Source organism: Thermobia domestica, chromosome 5, assembly GCF_964235325.1.
Source record: "Thermobia domestica chromosome 5, izTheDome1.hap1.1, whole genome shotgun sequence".
Classification (NCBI taxonomy): Eukaryota; Metazoa; Arthropoda; class Insecta; order Zygentoma; family Lepismatidae; genus Thermobia; species Thermobia domestica.
In genome coordinates, this window is record NC_137458.1 from 68,175,591 (window position 1) to 68,202,135 (window position 26,545).

The 26,545-nt window shown below is 34.3% G+C and overlaps 1 protein-coding gene across 1 annotated transcript in view; it reads right to left on the minus strand.

Moving 5' to 3' along the window:
* The window catches only part of Cog8 (conserved oligomeric Golgi complex subunit 8), a 39,715-nt gene extending 13,411 nt beyond the window's left edge, over positions 1 to 26,304 (minus strand). Inside the window, exons 1-7 of the mRNA XM_081758743.1 lie at positions 26,139 to 26,304; positions 19,950 to 20,021; positions 18,650 to 18,774; positions 16,661 to 16,936; positions 11,702 to 11,915; positions 10,488 to 10,651; positions 5,832 to 6,113 (exon numbers count right to left, since the gene is read on the minus strand). Coding sequence (XP_081614869.1) covers positions 5,832 to 6,113; positions 10,488 to 10,651; positions 11,702 to 11,915; positions 16,661 to 16,936; positions 18,650 to 18,774; positions 19,950 to 20,021; positions 26,139 to 26,193 — 1,188 coding nt within the window. The 5' untranslated portion in view covers positions 26,194 to 26,304. The remainder of the gene's footprint in view (positions 1 to 5,831; positions 6,114 to 10,487; positions 10,652 to 11,701; positions 11,916 to 16,660; positions 16,937 to 18,649; positions 18,775 to 19,949; positions 20,022 to 26,138) is intronic.
* Between the last annotated feature and the right edge of the window lie 241 nt (positions 26,305 to 26,545).

Genomic DNA, 26,545 nt, shown 5'->3' on the forward strand with positions numbered 1-26,545 from the left:
AAAGCTAATAGCAACTGCTCATGTAAAGGCATTGTTTTCATTACCAACTGTCAGTAAAGATTCAGTGGCGGACTTAAGGACATTATTAAATCAAACTATAAGTAACGTAAATGCACTTAAGGCATTACAGTTAGATACTCCTTTGGAGGATATATTGTTATCGCACCTAGTTTTGGAAAAGCTAGATGAACAAACACGTAAAGACTTTGAAAATCAAACAAATAGGGAACAGTTTGCTAGTTTAGAAGAACTTCATGTCTTTTTAGAAAATAAATGCCAGGCCTTAGAATTGGTAAAGTCTACACAATCAAAGTCGCATGTCAGTAAATTTAATGTTGTTAAGGATGTAAAAAATGCTAGTCAATCTTATGTAAGTACTAATGTTTTGTGTTCGTTCTGTCAACAAAGTCATGCGTTGCAAAAGTGTAATGAGTTTCAGAAATTAAGTGTATCCAAAAGATTAAGTTTTGCGAAACAGAACAAGCTTTGTTTTAATTGCTTGAAAGTTGTCAACCATGTAGCGAAAGATTGTTCGCTAAATGCATGCAAAATATGTAATCTCAAGCATCACACGTTATTGCATAGTGATTTTAAGAAATCAAAGCCTAATCATGCTGTAAGTGTTGAAAATGATTCTGTTACGGAACCTGTAGGTGAAAAGTCAATGTCTCAAGGACAGGAAGTTGTTAATACTAGTACTTATTGCTCTGTGAAGCCTAAAAGTAATGTGCGTGTTTTACTTTCAACTGCAGTTGTTCAAGTTAAAGATTGCAATGGTAAATTACATATGGTTAGGGCTTTGCTTGATAGTTGTTCCCAATCTCATTTTGCAACAGAATCTCTCATTCAAAGGTTAAAATTAAAGAAATATCCTATGAATGTTCCTGTACAAGGTATTAATAATGTAAGTTGCAACGTTAAATACGGAAGTAAGTTACAAGTATTCTCTGCTGTAAGTGATTTTAGTGTAGATGTTGAGTGTTTTGTATTGCCAAAAATAGCGGGAAATTTACCTGATGCTGATATTGACATTAAAGAATGGAACTTTCCACCGAATTTACAGTTAGCGGATCCTAATTTCAACAAGTCTGGTAAGATTGATTTGTTGTTAGGTGCTGGAATTTTCTTTAGTCTACTCAAAGCAGGACAACAGGTGCGTCCAGGAGCATTTCCAGTTCTCCAAAATACAGAGTTAGGATGGATAGTTTCAGGACAATATCAGATGCCAAAGCACAACAACTTCACGCCAGAACATCGAACATTCTTTTTGCACAACAACGATGATTTAAGCCATCAGCTGCAGAAGTTTTGGAAAATAGAAGATATCCAAGAAACTCCTCTATCCAAAGAAGAAAGGGAATGCGAAGAACATTTTATCGCAAACACTAGAAGACATTCAACAGGACGCTTTATAGTGAGACTGCCTTTCAAACAAGAAGTGATCCAGTTAGGTGATTCTTATAAGACAGCTGTTCAGCGTTTACAACAACTAGAAAAAAAGTTAAATAGATGCCCAAAGTTACGCACAGATTATGTGGCATTCCTTGAAGAGTATGAAGCTTTGGAACATATGAAGGAAGTAGAAGGCAACTCTAATATTACTCAAGGATATTACTTGCCTCATCATCCAGTTATTAAGGAAGCTAGTACTACTACGAAGACTAGAGTAGTATTTGATGCATCCGCATGCTCAACTAGTGGCATTTCACTGAACGATGTTCTCAAAGTTGGTCCAACTGTGCAAGACGATTTGCAGTCAATTATATTAAGATTTCGCACCTACCCTATAGCTTTTACTGCAGATATAGAGAAGATGCATCGACAGATTTTGATTGATGAGCGTGACTGTAAATTCCAGAAGATCTTGTGGAGAAGATCAGAAGAAGAACCCATTAAGGTATATGAATTAAAAACTGTCACATACGGAACAGCCTCAGCGCCTTTCCTTGCTACTCGCTGTCTCCAGCAATTAAGTGCAGAAGAAGCTTGTGAATATCCGAAGGCAGCACAAATTCTCAAGAATGACTTCTATATTGACGATTGTATTTCAGGGGCTGAAAGTTTGGAGGAAGCTTTAAAGATAAAGGACGAATTAATACAATTGCTACAAAAGGGTGGCTTTTTGCTAAGAAAGTGGTGTTCCAACAGTACTGAGTTATTGGAATCCATCTCTGAAGAATTGAGAGAAACACAACTTCCATTACGCTTAGACGATAAGGGTCAAATCAAAACATTAGGATTACTTTGGCATCCAGCAACTGATCAACTTCAAGTGATGAATGGATTCACTCTAAATCAAAGGTCGAATAATAATTTAACAAAACGCAAGATGTTGGGTATTATTGCTTCAATCTTTGATCCGTTAGGAATTGTTAGTCCAATAACAATCGTATGTAAGATAATTCTTCAAGATCTGTGGCAAGCAGGATTGGAGTGGGATGAAACACTTCCTAAAGAACTACAGCAAAGATGCAAGACAGTACTTGAATTCATTCCTTCATTATCAGATATCAGTGTAGACAGAATGGTTCTTCAGTCGGGTACCTTGATAGACATTCAAGTTCACGCTTTCTCAGACGCTTCAGAAAAGGCTTATGGGACATGTGTGTATTTAAGATCCGTCAGCAAGGATGGTCAAGTTACTTCGAAGTTATTATGTGCTAAGTCCAAAGTGGCGCCCATAAAGAAGATCTCCCTGCCTCGCTTAGAGTTATGTGCAGCAGTGTTGTCATCAAAACTTGTCAAGAAGGTAACTAAGGCATTAAAACAACGAATATCCCAGGTATATATGTGGACAGATTCTATGGTGGTCTTAGCATGGTTAAGAGCAAGTCCAAATAGATGGAAAACATTTGTTGGCAATCGAGTTGCTGAGGTACAAGAAGTGGGAGGGGAATGGAGACACGTCGCTTCAAGTGAAAATCCTGCAGATATTATATCAAGGGGAACAAGTCCTGACAAGTTAATACATAATAATTTGTGGTGGAACGGTCCTCAGTGGTTACAGTGTTCTTCACTTGATTGGCCTAAGACGGAGCCTGCCCCACTCAGAGAGATTCCTGAACAGAAGAAATTAAAATCAAGTTACTTAGTGACAACTCAAGATAATAGTATGATCGAAAAATTCTCTACTTTGAACAAACTTCAGAGAGTCTTGGCTTATTGCATGCGGTTTTTCAAGAATGCTAAAGTAAAAGCATCGAGAAGAAATGTAGACGCTCTTACTTTGGAAGAAATTGAAGAAGTTTTAATCAGACTAATACGAGAAGTTCAAAACTCAGTTTATGCTAAGGAAATGGCTAATCTTAAAGAAAGTGGAAGAGTTAGCAATAAGAGCAAACTCTTGTCTCTCAATCCTTTCATATGTGATCAACAATTACTAAGAGTTGGTGGAAGATTAAAAATGTCTGAACTTGAATTTGATGCTAAACATCAAATTATTCTACCACCAGATCACCACCTAACAAGACTAATTATGGAACATGAACATAGGCGATTGCTACATTCTGGATGTCAGTTAATGCTAGCATCACTAAGGCAAAGGTATTGGATACCTAATGGTAAAAATGCCATCAAGAAAGTTATTAGAAGGTGTATTACATGTCAAAGATTAAAGGCGTCTGGACCAGAACAATTAATGGGACAACTACCAAAACATAGAGTAGAACTAACAAGACCTTTCACAAATTCTGGAATTGACTTTGCCGGTCCTATTTACATCAAAACTGGTACCAGAAAGTCAAAAACAAAGGTGAAGTGCTATATTGCAGTGTTTGTGTGCTTAGCAACAAAGGCTGTCCATCTCGAAGTTGTGAGTGATCTTACTAGTCAGGCATTTTTAGCTGCTTTGAGAAGATTCATATCTCGTCGAGGTAAATGCAAGCATATCTATAGTGACAATGGAACTACGTTCATTGGTGCCAACAAGGAACTTCAAGAAGTCGCGAAGTTGTTGCATACAGCTGACCATCAAGAAAGGATTAAGAATTTTGCAACTACTGAAGGAATCCAATGGCATTTTATTCCGCCATATTCGCCCAACTTCGGTGGTCTTTGGGAGGCTGCAGTTAAGTCCTTTAAATACCACTTAAGGAGAGTTATGGGAATGTCATATCTCACGTTTGAAGAATTAACAACTTTAACCACACAAATAGAAGCTTGCTTAAATTCGAGACCTCTTGTAGCATTATCCAATGATCCTAATGATCCAGTAGCATTAACTCCTGGTCATTTTCTTATTGGTCAACCATTGACAGCGCTACCAGAACGTGACTTACATCAGGAGAAGATTAGTTCAATTCAAAGATGGCAAAGGATCCAACAACAATTTCAACAGTTTTGGAGAAGATGGTATATGGAATATTTGTCACAACTACAAGGAAGAAACAAGTGGAAGAGAAGCTGTGCCAACATACAGCCAGGTCAATTGGTGGTTCTCAAAGAAGATAAGCTACCTCCTCTATCGTGGAAATTGGGAGTCATCACTGAAGTGCATTCTGGACCTGACGGTTTGGTTCGAGTGGCTACTGTTAGAACTTCCAATGGTTTATATAAACGCTCAATTAGAGGACTTTGTGTTTTACCAAATAATGATGAATCGTAATGTCATTCATGTTAAAGTATATTTATTTCCTGTTTTAGTCTATTTTATTTGTTGTTATGTAAAGTTTGTTTTCTTTTCTTTTTTTTAAAAAAAAGGTCTCTAGCCCTTTTTTGGCGGGCGGCATGTTAAGTCTTATATTATGTAGTAATATTTTTAAGAACTGGAAACACTGTTTTTACGAAATTTAGATTTCATTTGTTATTCAAGATGGAAAGTGTTGAAGAGAGACGGTGCATAAGGCACGAGGCACGAACATTTCTTCCATAATTTTAAAGTTAAGTTTGTTATTTAAGTGCAATGAACACAGTGCAGTTATTATATGTACTTTGTGGTTTATTTTAAGTGTTAGTTAAAAACCAGCAATTAGTAAGATATAATAAAAACTAAAAACAAGTATTGGAAGTTTCCATTGTTAGAAGACAGTCCATTACCAGTTAAGTAAATGGCGAACATTTAAGAACGTAAGCATAAACACGGATGATCAGGAGGTCATTAATGTGGTAGAAATCTGGTTTGCCTCCAACTCCACAGACATTTATGCAGATGGTATTAACGGACTAATCCAAAGATGTGAGAATTGCAAGGTGAATATGTAGAGAAGGGCGCGTCTGTGGACGAAACTACGAACCTCTAGTTCATTTCTATCATGGTGAGAAGAAGAACTTTCTAGTTTTCCCTCGTATGATTATGTTCTTATTTATTTCTTATGTAACCAATTCCCATCCATTCTATCTCACCCCACTAAAACCTTTTTTACTTGCCCACAGAGGAACAGGAAGTAAACAAGTTTTTCTACCTGAAGTTTGGGAGACAGAGACGTTAGTCTCTTTCATATTATTTTAAAATTCTTCCCGCACAGATATGAAAATACCTTGATCAATGCTTAAAGTTGAAGTTATAGTTTTAATATGCTTCTTATATATTTCCTCCAATTCGAGATTTAGATTTTTGAGTAGAATTTTACCATCAATACTATGTTTGTCCTCAAATAAATGTGTCGGTAAATAGAATATGATGTTTCGTTATTCGCATGTCCTCCATGGTCCTTAATTTTATGCAATACTTATTGTCAATACATTATTTGCAATGGCTCTCATGCACCTTCTGTCTTTACCTGAATCTCCACTTTGTCTGGATTGAGAGTTTAAGAAGAAATTTAAAAAATTGGATATTTAAAGGTAAGACAGTTATAGAAAATAAGTAAAGTACATTATTGCTTAACACTAACCTGTTTTGCTCCTGTACCAGCTGAGCGAGCTATGGAAACTTGGGATTTTGACAACAAGAAATTCTCCATGTCAGCCTCAAACTTCTTGGAGGCTTTATCCAGACACTGTTTGAAGTTCTGTGATACAATTCTAATAAATATTGGTGCCAAAAGTCCTCTAAAATCAGCACCTACACGACTAAACGACAGACCAAAATACATACATCGTCCAATAAGAGAAGCAAGAGAACTTCCTACCCCTCTATTAAGGTCTTGTTCTAGAGTGGTCAGAAACTGGGACACCTGATATGGTAAAAGGAAAACAAATACTGTTTACCAATAAATATTAACAATAATTTACTTATAATGCTAATGTTAGACATTAATGTTATAAGTTTAACGTTAATGTAATTTTAATGAAATCTGAAAATATCATATTTACAAATTATCGAAAGATTGCACACTTATTTTCTCTCATGCATCAAAACAAGCAGGAACATCAGTAGGAATACCTATGCTGATACCATACATCCAGATTATATATATATATATATATATATATATATATATATATATATATATATATATATATATATATATATATATATATATATATATATATATATATATAACTAAAAGAACATTGACATTTAAAGAAGAACGTTTGTGCACGCCGAATATTACTATATACGAAGTCCGGCAGAGAAATCTGACGGTTTCCAAATTGAAATTGCTACGAGACAACTAATTATCTCACTTATGTGTTTTATTTCCGAATTTAACAACTGTAACTCAAATGTTTTGCTTACAACAATTAGCTACAAAACATACCGCACCTACCTTTTGAAAATTTCATTTTTTTCAGATGTTTTTTCCATGTCTCAGAGCCGCATTTAAGACTGGCATAACTGAAAGCTATGTTTCTCCTTTTCTTTCTTTTTCTTAAGATCGATTCTGAGCATATATGATTGCTGAGGTTGACTGTAACAATATAGCCAGCTGAAATTGTTTCAGTTGCCATGAAGCATTAATGAGCAGAAAATCGATCATTCATCTTGGGAGATGTCAGAGTTTAAAAACAATGAGTCAATCATTGTTACTCAGCGTGCATTTCGATGCCAATTCAACATTTACGGAATCAAATTGTTTCGAGCCGTTGTAGGTTAGAAAGTTTCGGGAAAAAAACTCGTAACGCGTACCGTTTGCCGATGGGAGAAATTATTTGAAAAATATGATTTTCAGGAAGTAGGAGCGATATGTTTCATACCTAATTGTTGTAAACAAAACGCTTTGAGTTATAGCTCAATTCGGAAGTAAAGTATTATTTATGAAATAATCAGTCTAATCATAATTTAAATTTGAAAATCAGCAGGTTTTTCTGCCAGACCCTGAATATAAAAGTTCAATATATCCGTGAAGAAAAAAAAAAAAAAAAAAAAAAAGCCTCTTTACTGATGTTCTCATTATTAATAAATAAGTTCAATATATATCTACAGCTTGCATTTGTTCTGATTTGTTGAGTGTGATTTTAACCTTAGATAAGAACCACTAGAATTATAAAACTTCTTGGAATATTCTAAACATAAAACAATTATAACAGAAGTCTCTGATGAAAGAACTACAACATAATTTTATTTATGAAGGCATATGCGGACATAATTTTAAAATAAGTTGATACATTATCCAAACTTGCAGTAGATAATGTGCACAAGCCAAATATAAAAATTCTTTTCTAAGAGGATACTTCCAAAAGTTTCCGAACTCAAATATTGCGACACTGGTAATAAGCTGGTGCCATCTACGGAAGAAATACTGTATCAGTTTCAACTATCTAATTATTTCAGTTGGCTGGAAACAATCATTTCAATCAGTCGCTGTGTTTTGAGCTCAAATACTGCACAATTATGCTCCAGTCCATACGGCTGTTGTTACCAAAGCAAAAGAAAAGATTTGATTCAGGTGGTTCGAGGAGATTCTGCATCCACCCTACGGACCAGATTTAGCGCTGTGCAGCCTTGGCAACAACAACCATGTGGACTGGAACATTATGAACATACAGCAACTGACTGAAATGACTGCCTCCAACGAACTGACGAAGATAGACTGTTGAAACTGATACATTAAAATTTCAGTGTTAAGCCTGAAACTTTTGGAGACACCCTCATATAATTTCAAAAGCCTAATAAAAGAAAACATGAATACAAAAATGGAAAGTGAGAAGAGTGAGACCAGGTAAATGTTATTGGGAAATTTCAAATATCAATGATACTATAATTTGGACAGAAATCCAAACTTACTCTAGATCTAAAGTACTACTGCTACATTGAATTTTATTTAATGTCGCATTAATACTTCATAAACTGAACTAAATTTTAAAAAAATATAAACTTTTACTGCTGCAACGAAGAAATTGAATGCTGGACCATCTGGTTTTTCAATGTGACCTTTGCAACAACAGAAGAACAGAACTTATAGAAAAGATTACACAACATATGCCTACTATGACTTCATGCGTCAAAACCATCATACTGTAGCTGCATGAAATTTCATTGCTCATCAAATATTTGATACAATTCATGTAGGATGAAAAAAAATAATAATACTACAAATACACTTATACAAATGGATTTATGAATGGTTAACAACTTATAGTGATATCAATAACAATAAATCCATCGGTCCAAGAACAAGGGCAAAATAATAATAATAATAATAATAATAATAATAATAATAATAATAATAATAATGATGATGATGATGATGATGATGATGATGATGATGATGATGATGATGATGATGATGATGATGATGATGATGATGATGATGATGATGATGATGATGATGATGATGATGATGATGATGATGATGATGATGATGATGATGATGATGATGATGATGATGATGATGATGATGATGATGATGATGATGATGATGATGATGATGATGATGATGATGATGATGATGATGATGATGATGATGATGATGATGATGATGATGATGATGATGATGATGATGATGATGATGATGATGATGATGATGATGATGATGATGATGATGATGATGATGATGATGATGATGATGATGATGATGATGATGATGATGATGATGATGATGATGATGATGATGATGATGATGATGATATGAAATCTTTGAGTTTTACGTCTCGCGGTTATGCCGGTTAGGCTAAAGGAGACGGTGATTATGAGAAATGAATGAAATGGTGGAATGAAGAAAGTAGGAGTAAACGGGAGGACCCGAGAAAACCCACAAACACGGTGTTTGTCCACCACAAAGTCCACACGGCGCGAGCTGGAATAATAATAATAAAAGATTGATACGATCGGTACTTTAGGATAAGGTGACAAGCATCGCAGAAGAAGCTATCTCACAAGACGTCAAAACGAACGAAATGTAAAATTAACATGCGCTTTCACAACACGACCATCAATTTTCTTTTTCGCCTCAATACTGTGTAAAGTTTTATCGATATTTATGATTGCGTACCTTTCCCATTAGTTACAGATTGCTCTTATCGGGAAAAGTAGGGGACCATAAATATGGATAAAATTTTACGCAATATTCATAAATTACCACCGCTGAAGCACAAAAACAATGTGAAAATCGTATTATGAAAACGAACTTAAGCCATTGTGTGCGCCTGAAGATAAGTGCCCGAGCGTCTCACTCGAAATATTAGAGTAAAGTTTGACCAGAAACATGACTACGTTAGTAATTAGAAGTATTACAATATGCTCTATACATTCGATAACTAACTACACTTTTGTACTCTATTGCTGACAAAGACAGTAGCAACAGGTGGCCAAACAATACAGGAAAACCTTCTTATGGCGCAATCTAAGGCTAAGCTCTCAATACTTACTATTTTATTAACTTTCGTATTGTTTGTTATATGTATTTGTTATTTCACGTAGCAGAATTGATAACACGAGTAGCCCCCAGTTTGATTCCCAGAGTAGCACAGAATTTTGGTACGTACGAATGTCGTATCAATCTCCGGCCTAGATAGTTAGAAATAGTAAATTTGAGTATTAACGAAGTAAAATATAATATTTACCTTTGTACGTTTCCTTTTGTTTATTTGCCTTATAATCCAGTAACTCTTGACTGTTCATTCTTATTAAAAAAAAATCCACCTGATTCTATTTCGATTATTTTCCGAAACTCTTGAAGTTTTCCTTAAAAATATCCACTACCATCAACCAGCTTTGCTTGCATCCATGTTGTTTCAGTGTTGCCAATTTGTGAGTCCAATTATTTTCTCTTGATGCCTATACAAAACCTCTAAAAATGTTTCTACGTCTGATTCTGTGGTGTACAGAAAGAGAGAAGAATCTAACACACAACAGTAGATCAGGAGTTTTGGGGAACAATAGAAATGTAAACAGTTGGAATCTCCTTTCTTCGTTGAATTTTCGTCCCTTGAAAAATTAACAGCCAAGAGTTATTGAAATACAGGGTAAATAAACAAAAGAAGACGTACAATACAAAGGTAAGTATTTTATTTTACTTCATTATACATAAACACACAAGAACTTGATTACATTATTTTAACATTTTATAGCTGATTTGGGATTCGAGAACTGCACACAGTCTTTATGTATTGTTGCGCAACGAAATCCACACTATACATGTACTATATACGAAATAGGTACATACCTTCTCTGTGATCCATCCATAAAAGATTCCACCGTCATTATTATTTTGGTCCTTTGATGCAGTAAGAATAGGATCTTCATCACTAAATATTGCTCTATACTGAGTCACAATATTGAATAGGTGAACTCGAGTCAATTCCACAGTATTACTTAAATGTTGATATGCTAAAAATGATAAATAATGATAATGATTCTTCTAGTAGGATTACAATATTACATATACAATTTTAGCTATAAACTTTCCCTATTTAGAAGAAAAACAATTTTGTTACTACGCTAAGATGCTCCGGAATTTAACATTTACGAACTTATTTTAAATTGTGATTCATGATAAATCTTTATACTTCCAACCTTCCTGTTCTCCCTTGGATAACAACAGGAGAAAAAGAAATAAAAACAAGGAAATATAAAGGAATGAACCCACAGGGATAAAGCAATCAAGATAAACCTTGTCAATTGCTATTTGTCGCTCATTAAGTAATGGTGTAGCATACTGTGAAACAGCGGAGTCAATTTGTGCAGTTTTCTTGTTCGGGAAGAGAAGTCTGCCAAATTCAAGCTGATGTTTTCATTGGATGTGAGAATTTCAGATGCATTTTTTTAATTTCTGCCTTCTATTTTTTTCACTTAGCCAATCCTTATATGTTCTAATTGAATAAGCAAATTTTCAAATAACAATATCTCTTTCATCTTAGGCTCCAAATAAAGTTCTTGAGTAAACAATAGTGTTTTTATATATTTATTTATTTCGAAAGATCTGAAACTGAGTGTTATGTTTTAATACCTCTAAAATGTTCTTTACCACTAATCATTAAATATCTTTTCGTAATGTCTATATAAATAACCAGACTGCTGCATTTTACTTCATCGACTCCAGTTTAATTTTATTTGAATTCGTGCTGTATAGTTTTTGCATTGTGCTATAAATCTTGTTCAAAGTTTTGAGATTTTAAGGCTGTGTGCAAATCCTAATGAGAAGAAACATCTTCAACGCAGTTTTAAATCTGGAGAATTAATAAAACTTTAATCCATTTCTTATCAGCAGTTTCGGTTTTATGTCAACTGAAATAAGGAAATACATTCAAATTCCTTATAATTTAAATCGTTGGTCACGTAAATTTATCTAGGGCTTATTGACAAAAGAAATTTGACTGGATAGTAGCTGTGAGACTGTACATGAGATATAAATATACTCAGACTCAAAGAATATCTTACCATCGTCCTTTGGTATAGATGAAAGCAGAGTTTGAAGCCAGGAATCACGAGCTTGCAGAAATTTTAATCTAAGCTCTGCCTCCGAAAACAGTTCCATACGTCGCAAATATCCAACAACTTGTAAGCACTGAGGTAACTGAAGATCCGTTCGAAGTTGAGCTAATAACTGCTGCAACATCAACATCCATGCTGCCTGTATGTCTTGAACTATATTCTGGAAGGCAGAAGGAAAATTACTGTAACTATCACATACATCCGCTCACAATGTTTGAAATACAATCTACAGATAAAATACATACTAATGTTTCACTTAAAGTAGAATCTGTCAACCTTGACTAAAAATCATTCGGTCAAGCATGGGCTAACACTAGAGGGACAACTTAATCTTCGCCGAATTTATGTTTTCATCTTTGTTACGTAAACAATATTATTACTAATAAGGATGTTAAATTTCCCAATATCAGTTAATTACTACATTTATGTCACATTATAATTTGATGTTAAGGAAACTATAACCTGCTTATATCAAAATGTGTGTACTTTGTTCAGCTTAAAAGTACGCAGACTGCTTAGGAGAAAATTATATGCGTAAGTAAATTTACCAACGTTTTGTTTTAGTGCTCAAAATAACAAATTATGTAAAACATGCATCTATTTTGAAGTTTTACTTCATTTATGTTAGCTTCTAAAGACCTAGATTTGCTTGTATTATAGACTGCAATAATGTGTGGGTACAGGAGTGTGTGTGTCACGTTAGGAATACTTCGCGACTTAGCAGTGTATTTTGTTGCATACACCGTATATAAATAAATAACAATCAATTATTATTGGCACCGAACGAGATTTTTTCTAGTGTCACAAAAATTAGCTTCCTTCGATTCTCTTGAAAACTTCGCATGAGAACTTACCATCAAATGTTGAGCTCCTTCGTGGCTAAGCGGTTAGCGTACGCGCCTTTGGCGTGGGAGACCCGGGTTCGATTCCCGGCGGGAGCTCAAGTGGTTCGGATTCCACGTTAATCAGTAGGTCCACGTCTCATACACCCTCCATTCCAAAAGAAACCGAACGTTTTAAAAAAACAAAAAAGCAATGTACATTTTGGAACAAATCATTTTTATTAATCAATGTATTCCCCTTCTGCATCGATACACATATTTGCACGCTCCAACAAGTTGTCAAACGACTTCTCCATGTCCTTTATTGGAATGGTCTTTAGGACGGCGGTCGTCGCCTTCTCAATGGCATTAATCGATGCGTGCCACTTTCCTTTCATCGCCAAATGCAGTTTCGGGAACAGATAGAAATCGCATGGAGCGAGATCTGGTGAATAGGGCGGATGATGCAACCGAATAATGTGATTTTTGACCAAAAATTCAGTTACAAGTCGCGAACGATGTGATGGTGCATTATCGTCCAAAAGAGCCAACTGCCGATTTCGCGATATTCGGGCCGAATACGACGAATTCTTGCCAGCAAACGCTTCATGACGCCCAAGTAAAACTCTCCACTGACTGTCTGGCCGGGCTGAACAAATTCTTTGTGGATAATTCCTTTTGAATCGTAAAAACAAATCAGCATCACCTTAACTTTTGACTTCACCAAGCGACATTTTTGGGTGTTCCTTCATCCGGCGCTCTCCATTCAGCACTTTGCCGCTTTGTTTCGGGCTCATATTCAAAACACCACGTCTCGTCACCAGTTACAATCGATTTCAAGAAGTTTCGATCCTGCCGAGCACCTTTAACGATGTCTTTGCAATGCGCAATTCGATCAACTTTTTGGTCTTCGGTGAGTTTGTGTGGTACAAACCGCGAATTAACCTTCTTAAGGCCAAAACTTCGGTCAAAATGCGGTATGCGGTTGTTTGAGGAATGCCTAATTCCATTTCAATAACTTTCACCGACGATTTTTTGTTATGTTTGATGAATTCACGCACTTTTTCGATGTTTTCTTCCGATAATCCGGTTCTGGGACGGCCTGATATTTCGTCATCATCCAGCGTCTCTTTACCCGATTTGAATCGCCTGAACCACTCGTAAACTTGCGTACGGGATAGACACTCATCACCATATGCATTTTGTAGCATTTGGTGCGTTTCACTAAAAGTTTTACCCAGTTTAACACAAAACTCAATTGCAGCTCGTTGTTTGAAACTCATTTTCCGACCGATGTACACAACACACTGACAGTTGAAACGCAATAACTTTGTTGCCGTGCATCCAAATGTCATGACATTTATACCAGTTGTCAATGAGGGACTACGCCATCTACCGGTAAAATATTACAACAGATGGCACTAGTGGTACTATTTGTTTTCAAAAGTTCGGTTTCTTTTTGAATGGAGGGTGTATAGCCTCGCTGCTGAACGGGACGTAAAACTCAAAATCACCTTACCATCAAATGTTATTATATTCAACAACTTGATGTGATCTAACGACCAATATATGTAACATTTTAGGGCAATATTTTGAGAGTACGGTGGTTCAGTGGTAGAGCGTTTACTTCTGGTGCGTACGGTCCCTGGTTTGATCCCCGCCAAGTAAGTTTTGGTGGATAATATCGTGGCTGTAGGTTTTCTCGGGGTACTCTAGTTTCCTCCCACATTTTCATCCCATTAATTCTTTTATCATCATTCACTTGCCTTAATCATCCATCTCCCTTAGCCTAAAGGGCATAATCGTGGGACGTTAAACTAAAAGATTTCATTTCAATTTTGGGCAATATTTTAGTTAAACAGAAATTAAAACTTATCAGTTAATGATAATTCTAGGTTATGTCTTATTAATCATACTATGTACTATTGTTTTGTTAGTGTCATAATAAGCTTAATGGTCTTTCAGTATCAATTTTTATCTCAATAAGTGACATGGTTATTGTACAGCATCAATGGTTACGTATGCAAAGAAATTCGACTTTCTCGAAAATTACGCATGAGTATCCACACTTAGGCATATCATTTTATTCATTTCAATGGTATTAACCAATTGGTCTATTTTTCATCTTTGGATTTTTTTTCGTTAAATACTAACAATATTGTAGAATTAGCTATACCAATATAAATATACAATTATAATCTTTTCCTACCTCAAATTATTCACCATGTTCCTCCAATATTTCAAGTCAGCCAGTCCGTCACTCATCGTCAGGGGCACCCAACAGTTTAAGTCCTTTTTCACTTCACGATCTACACTTTTTATTGGTTTGTTTGCCTCTCAGTGGTTATTTATTAATATTGCGTAAAATTTTATCAACCATTATTTTCTCGCTTACCGTTCTGTGTTGTAGACTGCTCTTATTATTTTACTATATAACAATATATACGAAATTAGGAGCTAATTTCCTTAACATCATGCACATAAGAACCAAACATAACTCTGACAAAATGTCACTATCATAATGTACACTGATAAAATCCGTGCTAAATGGCAAAATGAAAATGTTGAGAAAAACGCCAGATTTTACTTCACAACTGGTGGGACATAGGCCCACGCGCATTCTTCTGACGATTATTTGAACTACTTCCACAGTGAATACTAGATAGTCCAATTTTAACTGAGCACTGTTAGGCACATAGCCCACATTTTGACATTACACCGAACTTTTCCATTTTTGGCACGGATTTTACAGTTAGTCTACAATATTAATACTTTCCTGGTGATAATTAAAACTTTACGATACTCCCTCGTATATATGCAACCCTAGTGTTACTTAATTTACTAATAACCTTTCTTTATTGGTTTCTTAGGGTTTCCTTCCGATGAATTTTTCCTAATCAAAACGTCGTCATAAGTATTCAAGAAACAGTTAATTTAAATTGCTGTGTAACCAATATAGCCAGCTAAAACATTTTTTTCAAAAATTTTTCTAACCATATGTAAACCTCAAAATCGCTGTGTAAACAGTGTAGCCAGGTCAAACTATTTTTCTACTTTTAGTAACCATATGTGAACCTGAGAGTGTAATGCGCCGCTATTTTATAGCTGCACCACAGCGCATTACACGACATTCTGAAATGTGCTGACATGTATCTTGGTTTATATCGCATGATTTGAATCTAACGGAAAAACTTTTTCGAATCGAAATTAGTACACAAATCACTGCTTTTATAGTGTTGACTGACAGTCAAATGAGGACGAAATACGTTTGTGATTTTGAGGGTAGTATAAATTATGAATACGCAAATGTAAAAATAAATCCTCGGATCAAAGTCTCATGCTAAATAACTAGCTGTATTAAAATTGCTACTTGGATGACAACTCAAATATATAGTTAACAGATTATTTCAACATGAAGTTGTTGTCACTACTATTTCCGAATATATGTGAAGTAGGCAGAGTTACGTGCTACGCTGTGGGAGTTTCTACATACGTGCACCGAGCCTCCTTTCATATTAAGTACGACCTATTTTATGAAAATTTGCAACTTAACACTATTTCAAAGATAACCTTACCACAAAGTGGGCGTAAATGGCTAGTTTATAAAATAGTAAATCTGACGCAACGGAGCTAGAAGGCTACAGTTTACTTAGAAAACGGTTACTTTGAAAGTAGGTACACTTACCAGAAAGTAAGTGCTCTACAAGATTTTAATTTAATTCAGAAGGTATTGTGTATCTGACCAATAAATACGCAAAACAATTTTTTTTCACAATATTCATAACCAACCACTTTTGAGGCATGGAAAGAAAGTGTCCCCTGAAGATGTGTGTCTCACCCGAAGTATGGGAGGAAAAATTGCCAAGTGAGTATTCCATGAGGTATTACAGTGTGTTCCAAATACTCGAAAAGTAATAATAATTTTGTTCTTTGTTTTTAGTTATTATTGTTAAAATATTAATGAGCTACTATGAGCTAAGATAATTGTGTTTCTTAACATACTACATTGAAAACAAGCTTTACATTTAAGTCAGCCGCTTTACATTCATACCTAAGTGAATTAAGATACTTAAGGATTACTTACTGCAATGATAGGTATGTTCCCATGTTTTCTCTCCAAACGTCTCACGTACGCCGCTAACTCAAGGGCTTCCTCGTAATAGCTATTTCTTATACATGTGTTCATTAACTGAGGAAGCTCCAATATCTCCAGCAACTGAGTATTCCGCGTGAGAGTTAAAGAGTTCAAGCGCCTATGAGTGTTGATATCACTAGAAGCTTTGCTGAATTCCTGGCATTTTTTGACAAATTCTGGAAGTTTTACAACTAGTGAGTTCAATCTTTCTTCAGTGTTGTTAAACTAAGAAAGAGAGAAAAACAGAAAAGAGTATCAGATTACAATAAGATAGAGTACAATGTCAGAATAAATAAGCAGATACGATCAACCCATTCAGCTTTTAAAACAAGTTGAAAAGACGTCTGTAGTTCTTTCTCTTGGAAACAATATTCCGAATTCACAGGTACTAGGAATGAAAGTTTAAACCAGACTTCACGTTTTGTTTCTTCCTAAACTTTATAATGTAACCGTACATCATATTCATAATTTGAATACTGGCCGTATTTATCACAACCTATTTCTTCAATCGAACGACATAATACATACTGAATTGATTCGTGTTCACTTTGTATCAGCTTTTAAAATTTATGTACTTTTATTAATCAGGTTCTATTTCCTTTCATACTGTTTAAATTAAGACTTAGATACCAGAAATTCAGTTAGCGTAAGTCTGTAAGTTTATTATATGCCTTTCACGCCCAATTTTGAACTTGACTCATATCGACATCAAAAGTTTCAAGTCCTGACAGATGCATCACGGATATTAGCGCTGTTCTCTGTCCGGAGTGTAACTCCTTGAAATATGTGGTTGGCTACGTAGTTCTCATTTAAGGTATCGTACAAAATTTTACTTTTCTTACGACGTGCATTACACCTAGTTCCCTACTTCAAATCAATCAGATATTGCCATGGGCAGCAATAGCAATACAAGTACACCTTAAATACAGTCTTCAAATATTTGAGTTTTTGCGCACCATTTCAACGGATACCACGAAACGAAAATCAATCTTGTAAAAAATCACCAAACACTGAAAATACTTAACTTAATAGACGCACATCTTTCGCCTCTGAATAGATCGTTGCAGCTTATCTCCCTTTATCGAAATAAGTGCCCCAATAGTATTTTGTTAAAAAAAAAAAAAAAAAATCACTATTAACCTTGGTTTCCAAACGCATTAAATCGCTTTTAATTACAGTTTTTGAAGTAATTAAATGATCTATTTATTATTATTATTTTAACACTACTCAAAACAGACAGTAACAGCATAAGAGCACTTAGAATTATAGTTGTGTATTTCGAAACTTGTTTTTTCCGTTATATACACACACACAAAGCACAAATCTATACAATTATTCTACTTATCAAGTGAATAGATCATCATTCAGCGAAACCATACATTTCGACAAAAACATGATCCGCTTCGCCTTGAACCAAACCTTTTATTACGAACAGACTGTATTTTTAAGGGTTTCTACATGAGACGAAGGGAAATGACGCACTAGCAAATTACGTAACCATCATGAAAACCGAAGAAGCATAGAAAACTTTAGGAACTACGATATCTCCGTGGTCGATCCCACGTCATGTCACAATGCCATAGACAACATTGTATTGGGTCATTTCAAAAAACGTAGTGCAGGTTAACGGTATTTCAAGTTTTAATTCAAGAGTGCACAAACTTCTACCACTGCACGCTGAACAAATATCGACGTCTGCTTGCAAAATCAGGTTAAAAATATCATGAATGTATTGGGCATATTACATTGATAAAAACCAAATCTAAGATTAAAAACAGAAACTTTAGTAAATGAAAACTAATACTAAAGATCAATCCTATTACCTTCTTTACAAACTAAATAATAATAAAATCACATATTCTATTTAATATTCAATGAGATTATTTTTCGTAAATTATTTTATAAAATTATTGTAAAGTACTTAATTGAGGATTGTACCTGTTTAAATATCTCTCGAGAACATTCAGCTGTTTGAATGAAGGTCTTGTAATTTGAAAATGCTAACTCTTGTGTACGTTCCAGCACAGCAGCTTTCTCTTCAGCTAACCTTTCTGGTTCCCTGCCTGTAAGAAAATATAATTTAGATGTACTATTTAAACACTATGACTTCAATCAAACGAGATTTACTGATTCTGTAAACAGTTTCGTAATACTCGCTTCACCAACAAGTTTATTTTAGCCATCCTTTTACTTATTTTATTTCATTTCCAGATCGGCGAACTTTAATTAAATCATTATACGGAGCTAAGCTTTTAAACTCGAACAAAAGGATACTCTATTCCAGTGGTCGCCAAACTTATGAAGCTTATGTGCAATTGTACTGTTTTTAAATCCTACTGTTATTAAATCCGGCTACAAATCAAAAGGACTACCAACTTTTTTCAGAAAAATCTTACATTTGTTTATTGCCTATAAAATTAGTTATTTTTTAGTAAATAACAAACCAAACTATCCGAGTTAGCAAATGTCTAATACACAGACGAAAAACATACCGTGCATACAATTAACTGTAAGATGGGGCTGGCAATGACAGTTGCGCAGGAGAAAGCAGCAGTTATTGTCATCAGCGCCCTCTATTGTTAGTGTCAGCTCAGTGGAGGAATCAAGATTAGCCAACCGAAGTGTTAACGCGACCTACCGAAAATGTCCTCGCGATCGATGGTTTGGCGATCACTGCTCTATTCTCTCAATTGTGTTCAACTGAGAAATGGACAATAACTATACTCTGCTATTTTAAACTGACAGAGATTATGCCTCCATTTGTCACATTATCAATTAGAAACAACACAAATTGTTGTTTTTAAAAAAATTAAAAAAACCATTACAAAATTCATTCCGGTACTTAATTATATTAATGTTGAATAATACGACAAATATTTCAAGAATTGTTTTATTCGAATTAATAATATGATTTGGGAAAACTTTTGTTCTGATTTCTTTAATATACAAGGATAAAGTCACAAAGAAAAATTAAAGTAACGGAGTACACGAGCCATATTATACAACAGCCTGCTCCAATTTCATCAGGTAAAAACTGACATAAGTCACAACAGTTTAACAATTTCTTTATGTGCCAATAAGAATAAAAAACTAACTAATGATCTACGCATACGTGCTTGTTATTACTTATGAAGTAAATGTGCCAACAAGAACAGCTGAGGTACGCAGTTAATCTTATACCGAAGTAAACAACTTCTGAACGAGAACAAGTATTTACCAAAAGCAAGAACTTACTTACTTAAGCTTTCAATTCCAAATGAACCAAGTTTGGTTATGTATAAAGAAAAATCTGGATTATCCTTCCAGCCATCTGTAAAGGAGAAATATATTTATATAAATTCGCAAGTCAGATGCTTGATTATGATTATTTTCGAACTAAGCATTCTCGTTCTTCATTAGGACCAAAGACCCAAAATTACACCTGGATAAATGTAGCTTGGACAAGCAATGGGATTACATCATAAATTACAACAATGAAATCTTACCTACTGTCACTGCACTGAAATTTACATGGCATTCGATTCAATATATTGCACCGAAATTTTCACGCCATCCGATCCAGCATACTACACCATCTACCTAGCTCACAGTTAATGGATATGGAAACCCTGTTTGTTTCAACAACAGTGGAAGTTTTATGTATAGTTTTCCAGTTCGTTAAAAAAGTAAAAATGTTATACTATCTACCGTATTTTGAACTTAAGTAGCTCAAAATGAAAAAGAAGAAAGAAAAATTAGGAAGTAGTTCAAGTAATAACTAGGCGGATTATACAAATGAGCAAACAATGGGGTTTCCGAAATATAGTATAGTAGAAAAATAATAACACTTGACGTACTACACAGGCATCAATATTCTCTCTTTTATATAAACAAGTTAATATGAATACATTGACATACTTTTTTTTTTCTTTTTTTTTTTTCAAAATTATAAAAGACGATATTTACTGGCATGCGTATTGAATATTTTAATCGTTTTATGACCACCACTACAGAGACAAATGATAAATTTATGAGGTTCGTTACTATGAAGGAACAGTAAAATAAGTAGAAGGGTCAGGGGAAAAAAAGAAGGAATGTCACAAAACTGTATTTTCGAGAAAACGACGTTTTAACATTGAAAACCGCGTACAAAATGAATGGGTTAGAGAAATCTTTTGCCCCTTTCCTTGGGCATTTCTACATCTACGCATGCATGGCATATACGGTCAAATAGTATCAAGACTCATCAACAGATAGGGCAAAGCGCTTGTTAAAGCACACACATGGACATTCCTTGTTTTTTCCCCTTACCCTTCAGCTAAAGGACCCTTTTACAGATGATTTTTTCTGAATTCACTGATTTTCACTTAATTCCCGAAGTTATGTAAATTACTTTCAACGCCATAAAGTACAAAGCAGCGCTACAACATGGAAGTGGGAGAGCCCCGAGAAAATCCACCTACAGTTCCCGAATTGTTTTCGCGTATCTAATAGAGTATGATCATTCGTTACTAACGAAGCCGGATTTAAATGAGGCCCTTAGCTACTGAAGGTAATGGGGGATCTTCATATGTCCAGCTCTTCTTTGTCAATAATAAATTGTCGCTATTTTTGTGTACATACTATATGGTAATTTATGGACCTAACAACATCTGAAGCCACTTTCACATGACAAAATAGGCTATGTAATTTATCAAAGGAATTAATGAACTGAAATACAATATCTTATATTTTAGAAATGTGAATCCAGTTTTTCTTCTTAGCTTTTTAGGGACCCAGGTTATAGTTTGTTTAGCTTATACAGAAATCCATCATTGGTTACATGTCCTGTAATCGTAAAATCAATTGTAAGAAAGCACATTGGCCACTGGAAATGATATATATATATATATATATATATATATATATATATATATAGAACAAGGTTTCCGGCATTTCAATTCTTCCAAATAAGCCGACATTTTATTTTTTAAAAAGTCCCATTTAATAAATTAGTGTTGTTTTTTTTTTTCATAATCTCTGGTTCCTGACTGAGGCGTTGTCCCAGTATTTGTTGGTGTTTTCAGGGAAACTAAAGGAATCTTCAGCCAGTGTGGCTGGCCCATGGATTTGAATCCTGAGTATAAGAAGAACCCTATTCTTTATTATATAGTATTCTCCACCTCTTTGTACCCTACAAAACTGTCTACTTCCTTCTTTCTAGAAATCGAAATACATTTGAGTGGCAGTGGTGCAAAGTGTGACCCATGAAACGCGGATGGCCTTCACGAATTCGCTACGTGCAGCAAGAGAATTCCTTACTTTCATGTGTACGACAGAACATGACCACTTAAATCGTATTTTAAGTGGAATACGCTTTAAATGTATGTACAAAATTTAATAAAAACCCAATTTTGCTCATTAAAAAAAATTGTTATAAAATAAAACCCATTGGACTGGGTTTTTCACATCCCTGATCCCGAGGGTTGTCCTGTTTTAAACCAGACATCGTGTATGTGAGGAAATTATTTGACCGTGTCTGGTTAAACGTCAAAAACCTGTCAGATATATATAGTTTTGAAAACAAAAAATTTATGAAAAAAAGATAAAAAAACTGATATGCTAATTTGTTCAAGGTTTTAGTGCTTAAGTATAATTATAAGAAAAAAACCTTAAGACTATAATCTAAATGTATTATTAATAAGTTTTCCTTTGAAAAATAACTTGTCCTAAGGAACAAAGGGGATATAACCTAATGGGACTTCTAATTGAAAAAAATTACAGTTTAAGCATCTAATTTCAAATTAATGACTAGTTAATTTTGTAATATAATAAAAAAACCGGGAACAGGGATGAGGACTGTGGTCTTGGCAACTACCAAAAGTGAAAACGGGGGAACAAAGGCATGAGGAAAAAAAAAAAAAAAAAAAAAAAAAAAAGCAGCATTAGCCATGTGCGGGAAAACTAACTAACTTCGGACTTGGGTTGAGAGGGTATCATTTGCTCATGTAAGTCTCATTCGTTAACATATGTAAACATTTTTATTAAAAAAAAAGTTTAAGCTTTTAATTTTAGTCTCCAAGCGAAAATAGGTTGTGGCATGTAACTCAAAAAATATATACGTGTTATTAATATTATCTCGTAAAAATTAAAATTTTCTTTATGTTAATAAAATTGTAGTTAAACATCAAAGGAAAACCATTCTTTTACTAAACTTCTCCAGAAAAAAAATAAAAATAAAATCTTCCTCTTGTGCTCAGTTCTGAAAGATGGGATACTATTTCCCAGTAAAATAATATTATTTAAATACAACTACCAAAATAACATACTAAACTTATTTTTATTAATCAATACTATTTTTATTATTATTATCATCAATCATCTAAGACAAATACATTTTAGTTCAAGAAAATACTGTAAGTGTTTCAAAAAGTTTTCCAGACAATTAAAACTAGTCAAAGCTGTATTATTAGTTCCACACCTTTCCCGAACGAATTTTTAGTTTGATGAATGCTTCATGGACAAAAGATAGAAATTATATGGACACAAGTTAAGATTGAACTCTGTGTGAAGATCAATTATGCATTATCTTGTACTGGATTCAAATAATATGTGAAAACCAAACCTAAACCGCTTAGTGCTGCTCGTGGTAATCAGACACATGATTTTAAATTTAAAACATAAAAATAAGGGTTGAAGCATTAACATTTGTAACTGCCCTTGTAATTAACTATAAACTATCCAACAAATATTAGATTTATTTTTATTTTTTAATATTACAGTTTTGAACTGAAACTTCATGTCCGATATGTCCGGCGTTATTGTAAAAACAACCGGTAATTTTGTTCAGAGAGGGTGACAACCCTAGTACCAAAAGATTTTTCATCTGTACCTCCATCATATTACTCTATTTAGAGAAATGCTCCCTGTGCTAAGTAAGTTCTTCAGACATTAAAAGGTCGTTGCTTCCTAGCTTAGGTATACACAAATTTGTAAAATTTACGAAAGAAATATTGCTTTTTCACAAGAGTAATGTGTAAGTAATCAAAATATAAGGGGATCTTACCTGTAGCATGCCTAATAATATAGAACTACGTAATGCAAAATGTACTTTTTAGCTACATATTACTGTATAAGAAAACCATGATAAACTTAATTGCTAGGGAAAGGCAATGTTTAAATACAAGGTAAGTTCTAATTTCTTCTTAAATGTGACATTAGGTTTCTAAAATGTACAGACCAATATTTTTATTTATTTATTATTATTATTATTATTTTGATTACATTCCATCAAGACCCACCTTGATTACTTACATCATGGTAAACCGAACAAAACCTAATTTAATCTGAACTACTTAACGTGTGTTTTATAAGCTGGAAGGGGAGAGAAGGGGTAACACAATTTATGTCACTTCTTGCGACATCCTCGTTTACGTGTATACTCACCCTCGCTAACGCGCCTGCTTGCTACGGACACATTTCCTTGATTTCCAACGGTAACCAAGTGCAGGTTGATTTGCACTTTTTGTACTGTAGGAGTTAACTGCCACAGATGGAGGTCACGGAATAATAATAAAACACAGAGAAATCAACAGAATCAGACGAAATGTCAGCATGAGAGTAATAAGAAAGGTAATAAAGGTCATCACTGTAGGGTGATTAATTAGGGAAAAACGAAGTTAAATTCTTGAATAAATGAGTTTGCGTATTGATGCAATATTAGGTAAACAGGCAATAGAGCATAATATAGCAGGATTTCAAACCCTATGTCTTTTCAACCTAGAAGAAATACAGAAATGTAGACTGGAAACTAATAAAAATAGAGCTACATTTGAAGCAAATGTGGTGAAATGGGGCACAATTTTTGGATGCTATCTCATTTTATGGGATCATAAATTTGTAATATCCACGGAAGAAATATATTATTTGATTTCACAATGGGATCGTGCAAGTACCGTAATCAAAATATATGGAAATCTTAAATCTTATACATGTATAAAAATGTAGAAATAGGAAATGGAAAGTGAGCTCCTTAAAATGTAGTAATCCATAAGAAAGACACGATGAAGTGAAGTACTATGTGAAGACAGTATATAAGATCATAGAAGTGTCGCAAAGCTGTGCCACACGCAAGACATGTGTTTTTATGCTGTATAAAGTGTATTTCCACTATCCATCGTCTACCCATCGTCACTGGTGTGCCTGCGCCCTACCTATGCAACTCGTCGCTAACGCTCGACCTCCCTACACGAGTTGATTTGTGTTTTTTAAGTTAATTCGTGTTTTATGCACTGAAATTTTTATGCCATATTGCACACGCTGTAGTCATACTTAGCCCTTCTAAAGAAAATGGTGCAACTCATTCCTAAGAAACATTTTCTAAGTTAGTTAAATTTCATTTCCAGCTAAGAGAAGTTTATATTTCATGAATACAGTATATCTTTGTGTGACAACCTAGTACAGGAAAGAAGTACTTTCGTATGTATTTTGAAATTTTTGATGTCCCAGGGACATTTATTTGATAGGGCGATCCGTCCCAACCTCCCCCCCCTCTTTGAAAGTTTATTTACATAATATTGTAATAAGATGTTGTTTGTAGTGCTGGTCGGAAACATGAGAAGGTAAGGATGCATTGCTTTCGTTATTTCTGAATAGTGTGGTTTGCAACACTTTAGTGTTGCAAGGTACTGGCATTAATTCTGCGCAGTAATACTATACACACATGAATATGTATCTACTGAAGAACAAAGGAAGTGTGAGAATAAGAAATATTTGTGATTAACTATTAAGAGTGAACGATGGAAATTAAAGAGGGGTAATTTTAGGTAAAGTATATTAAAATAACAACAAATAAATAGTAATACAACGTTTAAAATAGGTTCATGATTGTTTAATTCAGGGCCGCCATCTATGGAAGCTTAGCCGCTGTAGTTTCTAATCTCCGTACGCTGTATTTATACCCATAACATTATGCCCCCCTAAAGAAAATCTGTACTGAGTGCACCCAGCAATACATGTCTTTCCGTAACAAATAATTAAAAGGTACTAGGAGTGCATTTCCTGATGAAGGACCTACGTAAATAATGAAATCATGTATGTTAATCTAAAATAGGTTAACACGAAAAGCTCTTTATGATGTAAAATTCAAAATTTATGCTAGGGTATTCTGAATCTATAGTATTAATTGTTTATTTTCTACAAATACGTCAAATCTTTAGATCTGATGGACAAAGCATTTTATAATTACTGTCATGTTAGAACTGATGGACAAAGCATTTCATAATTGTTGTCATTTATAATTTGTCCGGAGACAATCTCCGACACCAGTCAATAATATTACATAGTTTATATGAATTGGTATTGTTTACGTTTAACACGTAACATATTACACAAAATAACGCAATGAGATCTTCATTTGTCACTCACTCCACAAACTTAATCACAATATTCACTACTTTTAGGTCCTCACCTGGAACACCATTCGGAAATACCAATTTCAAGACACTTTCTGTTTCCACAGACATCTTAATAACAAAATACGCATATAATTATATTATAGAAGCCAATAATTACTTCCATAGATTAAATAAGAACTACTACATTTTCCATCGCCACTTCTCAAGTTTACAATATTGCCAACCACATTAGAGGACATATGTTCCCAGAATGTAACAAAAATCACTAGAACGTAAAAATTAAAGAAACTCGTCCGCGATCATTAGCAAAAACGTTCAAGATTAAAATGCCAGATAAAAAGGTATGACATGATCAAATAAAGAAGCTAGTTGCTAGAGATACTTTATTTGGGTAAACAGGTACAAAGAGATGTCAATTCGCAAAGAACAAATACGCGTCTGGTGGTAGCAGGGGCGGATC